The sequence below is a fragment of the Micromys minutus genome (assembly GCF_963924665.1).
Source record: "Micromys minutus genome assembly, chromosome: 10".
Taxonomy (NCBI): Eukaryota; Metazoa; Chordata; class Mammalia; order Rodentia; family Muridae; genus Micromys; species Micromys minutus.
Window position 1 is genome coordinate 25179255 of NC_137979.1, and position 7906 is coordinate 25187160.

The following is a 7906-nucleotide window of genomic DNA, read 5'->3' on the forward strand; positions in this document are numbered from 1 at the left end:
ATGTCAGGAAACAACCAAACTGTGATCTCCCAGTTCCTCCTCCTGGGCCTTCCCATCCCCCCAGAGTACCAGCAACTGTTCTATGCCTTGTTCCTAGCCATGTACCTCACCACTGTCCTGGGGAACCTCATCATCATCATCCTCATTTACCTGGACTCCCATCTCCACACACCCATGTACTTGTTTCTCAGCAACTTGTCCTTCTCAGACTTCTGCTTTTCCTCTGTCACGATGCCCAAGTTGCTGCAGAACATGCAAAGCCAAGTACCATCCATCCCCTATGCAGGCTGCCTGACACAAATGTACTTCTTTTTATTTTTTGGAGATCTTGAAAGTTTCCTCCTTGTGGCTATGGCCTATGACCGCTATGTGGCCATCTGCTTCCCCCTTCATTACACAACCATCATGAGCCCCAAGCTCTGTGTGAGTCTGCTGATGCTGTCCTGGGTACTGACTACATCCCATGCCATGTTGCACACTTTGCTCTTGAATAGGTTGTCTTTCTGTGAAAACAATGTGATCCCCCACTTCTTCTGTGATCTGTCTGCTCTCCTGAAGCTGGCCTGCTCTGATACTCACATTAATGAGTTGGTGATATTGATTATAGGAGGGCTTGTTGTTATAGTCCCATTTCTACTCATCATAGTGTCTTATGCCCGCATCGTCTCCTCCATCCTCAAGGTCCCTTCAACTCGAGGCATCCACAAGGTCTTCTCCACTTGTGGTTCTCACCTGTCTGTGGTCTCACTGTTCTATGGCACAATTATTGGCCTCTACTTATGTCCATCTGCTAATAACTCCACTCTGAAGGACACTGTCATGTCTATGATGTACACAGTAGTGACTCCCATGTTGAATCCTTTCATCTATAGCCTGAGGAACAGAGACATGAAGGCAGCCCTAAAAAGAGTTCTTCAAAAGAAAACAGTTTTTTGACTATAACTACATTTCAGATGATTTTATACAGTAATCAAGTAGTATAAAAATGTGAGAGCTCCCCCAAGAGCAATTGCAGTTGCTGTTCTCCTGCTAGTGGTGGTAGTGGTGCTGCTGCTGCTGCTTTGGCTACTGCTATTGGCGTTAATCCTCCTCTTGCTTTTTGCTGCTTGTCCCTTGCTGGTTTCTGGTTGGACATATTCCAAGACAAAGATCAATACTTTCCCAAGGAACTCAATACCCCTAATCAGCAAGAAGTAGACTAAAGAAATTAATGCCCCCTTTCCCTTTAGCCTTTTATCTCTCCTACCTAGTGCTGTCTGGTTAGAAGTAAGAAGAGCAGAAATGGATCCCCGGGTTGAGCAATCTCTATGGCCTTTCATTTAGTATCTTCTCCACACTATGTCTTCAAAACTCTCCCAGGAGTATTTTGTTCCCCCTTCTAAGTAATGAAGCATCAATACTCTGGTAGTCTCTCTTGAGCTTCATGTGGTCTTGTATCTTTGGTATTCTGAGCTTTAGGGCTAATGACCATTTACCAGTGAGTGAATACCATGTGTGTTCTCTTGTGATTGAATTATCTCACTTAGGATGATTTTACTTGTTCCATCTATTTGCCTAAGAATTTAATGAATTCATTTTTAATAGCTGAGTCATACTCCATTGTGTAAATGTACAACATTTTCTGTATCCATTCCTCTGTTTAAGGATATCTGGGCTCTTTCCAACTTCTGGCTATTATAAATAAGAATGCTATGAAGACAGTGGAGCATGTGTTTTGTTACATGTTGGACCATCTTTTGGGTGTATCTCCAGAGGTGTAGCTGAGTTCTCATGTAATACTATGTCCAATTTTCTGAGGAACCACCAGACTGATTTCCAGAGTGGTTGTACCAGCTTACAGTCACAGCAACAGTGTAGAACTGTTCTTCTTCACATTCTTGCCAGCATCTGCTGTCACCTGAGGTTTGTATCTTAGCCATTCTGACCGGCATGAGGTGTAATCTCAGTGTTGTTTGGATTTGCATTTTCTTGATGTCTAAGAATGTTGAACATTTCGTTAGGTGCTTCTTGGTCATTCAAGTTACCTCAGCTGAGAATTCTTTGTTTAGCTCTGTATCCCATATTGAATAGGGTTATTTGCTTTTCTAGAGTCAGACACCAAACCCAAACACTATTGTGGATGTCAAGAAGTGATTCCTGGCAGGATCCTGATGCAACTGTCTTTTCAGGGGCCCTGGCAGAGCCTGATAAATACAGATGCTCATAGCTAACCACTGAACTGGCCATATCAAAAATCAATGGGAGGTATTTCCTTGGTCCTGTGAAGGCTTGATGTCCCAGTATAGGGGAATACGAGGGCAGAGGTAGGGTTGGGTGCGTGTGTGGGGGAGTGCTCTCATAGAAGCAGAGTAGGGAAGATGGAAGGGGGGTGTTCTGGAGGAGAAACCAGGAAAGGGGATAACATTTGAAATGTAAGTATACAAAATATTCAAAAATAAGGAGAAAAAACTAAGTGGCAAAGGAAGAGAAAAAACAGGCAGAGATTGGATGTCTAAATAGAAACTCATTAATAGCCAAAAATCTGGCCACAAGACCTCTTATGCTATATTTTTCTAAATGACATCTCCTCACCATTAATATGTGACCTGAGATCTTATAATTGTGTTCAGAACCTTCTTTTTGTTGTTTAATTCTTAAAATATGTTACATGACCTAATTTTAATATTCACAAAAGACCAGACAGAAATCTCATTGTCCCTGATACTTAATATCTCCCACTTATAGCATCCTATAGAAGATAAGTATTCATCTAAGTGTTCTCCTCATCCTCATTTGTTTTCATGTCCATGTAATCTTTCCTGAAATGACCTTGCCCTAAATAAAATTTTGTAAAATTGTTACTACAGCATTGAATTTTGTATTTTCCTGGGAATTATGTTATGCCCAAGGGCTATAATTTTGCTCCAATAATGAGGCAATGATCTAGAGGTGAATAGTTTAGTTTTTGATAAATCTATTCTTGTGATCATTTGTATTTTTCTTTTTCAATTTAAAAACTTTATATATATATATTATAAAGTCAAGTAGAGAAAGTAACCTGATTTTTTCTCACCTGGAAAGTAGAGGACAGCAGCCTCCCATATCACACAGTTTAAAGACTTGAATTCATGTTTGAGGCAAGACTATGTGATTATTATACAGTATCTCTTGATTTTCTCCAACTCCTGAAGAAGCGATGGATTATTCCTTTTAACATATTAGGTTTAGGATAGCATGGGTCAGGCATCTATTTATGTTAGATTTTTTTCTTCTGCTGCCTCTTTTTATGGCAACCAACCTACCCTTATTCATCACTTTATAACGCTCTGGTAAGCCCCTGCATATTCATTAGTGTCCTAGAACTTTCTTCAAGACTCCCTGCTGCATTAATTGACCAAAAAATAAACCCAGGTGGGGTCCTGTGGCAATAAAATCCAATATGAAGAACTTTGAACTCTTTATGTGCTTTCCAAGTCTGACCTTTGTCTTTTATTATATCTTGATTTATGTTGTCACTTCCTATCCAGTTACCCATGCAACCACATCTGTACATACATAAACTTTGTGTGGAAATTTTACTAAGACATGACACATTATCACAACAAACACAAAAATAACTAATATGCATCTTGATTTCATAGAGTAAGTTGTAGCTTTGAAGAACTGGACCATGTTGTTTTTAATTGAGTGATTGAATGATAGGTTGATTGATTAATTGATTGATTGATTACTTAGTTGGTTGGTTGGTTGGGTGAATGGTGAGTTAGTTAGATTTGTTATTTTTCTTTTTAGGAATTTGGAAGGACTTGTCACTTTAGACTATGTACATGGTTGAATGCTATAAGAAGACTTTAAAGAACCATTCAAGTAGGACCCTGAAAGACAATCATGCTGAAAGCAATGCAGACTATACAAGAACAGCTCAATGCATTTTAGAAGGGAACAATAGTAACATCTTGTCTAGGGGCCAATTGCATGGTGATTTAGCAAAAATGATGGATGAATTTGGTTGTGGTCCTGGTAACATGGCTGAGAGTAATATTTAAATTGATGGGCTAATTTATTTTATAGCAAAAATTTCAATAATCCATAATTTTGAGTCAATAGAATGATTATTATCAATAACACTTATGTAGAATTTTAGATGCAAAGAGCAATTTGGGTAAAAAACAAACAAAAACGGAAAAACAAAAAATTTCCACCTTGGAGAGAAAGACTCCTAATGAGGGTTAATACTACAGTCATGGCATAGGCTGAAAATGAAGCTTCAGTGGTTAAATAGATCATTGGCACAGGTTAACAAGAGGCCTTTTCTGTGCTGGAACATTGTTAAGTGTAATCTCATGGCAAGATTCAGGCCAGCTAAACTTCCAATTTATAAAACAGAGCATATGGGTGATTCAAAGAGGACAGTCCCCAAACCAAGCTTATGATTACGGTTGACACTGTTGAGGATACAGAGTGCTGTCATTAGAGACATGGAAGATTTGAGATTGAAGGGTTCATGGATTATTCTTCCATGGTTTCAGGAAGCCACCAACAGTAGACAGCAAGTGAAGTCTAGGCTCTGAAAGGGCAACACACCATTGGATAAAGCTGTAAAACTGAATCCTGGGTTTTAGAAAATGCAATATGTTGAAGGTGCCAGAACTATGGGGAATTGGCCAACAACAGTTCTACATAATAAGGGTGGGGAAAAAACTTCCATGCAAACAGCCCCAAGAAGCAAGCTGGAGTGGCTATTCTAATATCAAATAAAGTGAATTTCCAACCAAAAGTTATCAAAAAAGATAAGGATGGACACTTTTTACTCATTACCAGGAAAATCTTTCAGGAGGGACTCTCAATTCTTAACATATATGCTCCAAATAAAAAAGCACCCACATTCATAAAAGAAACCCTACTAAAGCTCAAAAATACATTTCACCCCAGACAATAATAGTGGGAGACTTTAATACCCCACTCAAACCAATGGACAGATCATGGAAACAGAAACTGAACAAGGATACTGTAAAATTAGCAGAGACTATGAACCAACTGGAATTAATAGATGTCTACAGAGCATATCGTCCTAAAGTAAAAGAATACAACTTCTTCTCAGCATCCCATGGCACATTCTCGAAAATTGACCACATAATTGGACAAAGAACGAGCCTCAATCTATATAAGAAGATTGAAATACTTCCATGCATCCTTTCAGATCACCATGGTCTAAGGTTGGTCTTTAACAACAACAAAGACAACAAAAACCCCATATACACATGGAAACTAAACAACACTCTGTTACATGATAGCAGGGTCAAAGAAAAAATAAAGAAAAAAATTAAGGATTTTCTAGAATTCAATGAAAATGAAAACACAACATACGAAAACACATGGTACTAACTGAAGATCCAGCTATTCCACTTCTGGGCATATACCCCAGAGACACTCCAATATACAACAAAGATACATGCACCACAATGTTCATAGCAGCTCTATTTATAATAGCCAGAAGCTGGAAAAAACCCAGATGTCCTTCAGTAGATGAATGGATACAAAACTTGTGGTACATTTACACAATGGAATACTACTCAGCTATCAGAAACAATGACTTAACCAAATTCTTAAGAAAATAGTTGCATCTAGAGAAGATCATCCTGAGTGAGATAACCCAGTCACAAAAGATCAGACATAATATGCAGTCACTGATAGTGGGATGCTAACCCCAGAGGCTTGGACTGCCCCAGAAACAACTCACAGACTGTGTGAAGCTCAAGAAAAAAAAGAACAGAAAAGAAAACAAACCAAAAAAACCCCATTATGCTCAATCCTTACACACCAAGAAAATGTTGACTAATTCCAGGTTACATCCTGTTTTACATGTACTTTTGCTCATTGTAACTAGTAAGACCTTAATGCAGAGTATTAAACCTTAAAAAAAAGAACAAAAAGCCAAGCACTGACAAAAAATGTATTTGTATACATTTATGCAAAAATGTTTAAAAATTTTTTTCTTTTATCTTTGTTTTTTAAAATTAAGTTTAAAAAGAAATCCTGTCTCCCAGTTAAGTCACACTTTTTTGGCAGTGAACACATCTTTAATTACTATTTCTCAGAAATGTTTTGCAGAAAAAAAATTGTGCCTGGTAGAATAAGCAAAGCAAAGCATGATGCCAACAGAGGAACAGCAGCCAGGATCGACACATTAGGTTAATGAGCACTTGGATCATGCAGATGGGAAAAGAAGCTCACAAAAGAAGAGGGAAAAAATATGTCTACAATTTCTAAATTTTTTTACTTATTCTGAGCATCTGATACCTATTGAAATCACATGGAATGAAGTATGAAGATGGTTAGGTTATCATTTGAATTGGTAACATGAGTGTCATACATGAAGCTCTATGATATATACTGCTCATAATTACAAATTCGCATACTTTAATATTAAAACAGAAAGTCAGACAAGGGGCCAAAAAGATAAGATTAGTAATTCTTGTTGAGAAAAGAATTGATAGCAGTAGTTACTCTAATTTGATAGTACCTTGGTCTCTTTAAAAGTGCACAGGTGCATTTCCAACTGCAAAAGACAGCTGATAATATTAATGGCATATTGGTAAATGCAGTCAGCAAGCAGATGTCACCACTGCAGGATGAAAACTGACATGTCTTTCCTGAACTGAGCTTACATTCTGTGGGAAATTCATTATAAACATCTGATCAGGGTAGCAAGTACTGTAGGATGAGTACTAGACCTATTGAAAAATGACAGCAGGTCTCTAGACAGTCTTGAAGGTTTTATCTTAGAAAGCCACAGGTACTGTGACTGAAAAATAAGAGGAAATCGGGTGAGTTGGAGTAATGAAAAGAAACTCCACATTAGAAACTCATAGCATTGAAAGACAGCCATTAAAACCCATGAGATCTAGACAATGGAATTCAAACATATTGTGTGACCAAATGTGACTGTAGAGATAGGGAAAATTGAAGCACATCAATGTCAAGAATGACCCTGAAAGAACTTTAGATTTTATCTTAGAAGCATGTAGAATCCAACAAACAATTCATTAGCAAGAATGGGTGACTGGATTTTTATTTTACATACAAAGAAAAAAGAAGACTGAAAATGTGTGGAGGTTCAGAATCTGTGAGGTGAATTGAGGGGTGCTTCAAATAATTCAAGTAAGATGATATTCTTCTCTAGAATAGTAATATTTAGGCAAAACATTAATGAAGAAATGAAGTCCAAAATTTATAGGATATATAAAATGGGGCATATATAGTGAGAAAAATTGACGAACAAAATAAAACTCAAATCTCTCATTGATCGTGGATTTCTTTCTAATACCAGTGACTAAAGGGGAATGGAAAAGAGGAGAAACAGGCTGAGGGTGGGGGTTTCATTTGAACATTGCAAAGGTGCAAGTTTTATTTGGAAATTGATGTATTTGTAATTTCTGTAGCACATTTTAGGGGAAAAAAATGTTAGTTATTATAAATCCATTTTTTAGGATAAGATAGAAATCTAACCTGAGAGCTAAATGGTAATCTAAGCCATTCAAGAACATGAAGCTCTCATTGGCATACATCGGTAATCATAAAATAAGACCACCTTCACAGAAGCCTAGAGAACATAGACATGTGAGAAGCAGACAGAGTTGTAATCTCATAATCACTAAAGCCACATAACCAACTGACAAGTAAGAGAAGACGCAATACATTGTATACCTTAGATAAGAGTAGAATTTAAAGAATGGAATGCTGGAGCATGCATGAAATAACCAAGAAATTATGTTATTTATTGCAATAGGGATTCTAGCTACTTATAATGTACTGATAATATGAAGACGATGAGATCAATTACTGCAAAACACTTTCATATATGTTCATTTTTATTTAAAATTGTGAGGTATCCAACTACTTTCCTGACAGATATCACAGAAAGATA

General features: G+C 37.3%; 1 protein-coding gene across 1 annotated transcript; it reads left to right on the forward strand.

The window, feature by feature from the left end:
* LOC308426169 (olfactory receptor 1468-like) lies at positions 1-936 on the forward strand (the record flags this gene model as incomplete). Its single annotated transcript, XM_080923928.1, has 1 exon — positions 1-936. One exon carries the CDS (start codon positions 1-3, stop codon positions 934-936), a length of 936 nt encoding a protein of 311 aa, XP_080780054.1.
* Between the last annotated feature and the right edge of the window lie 6970 nt (positions 937-7906).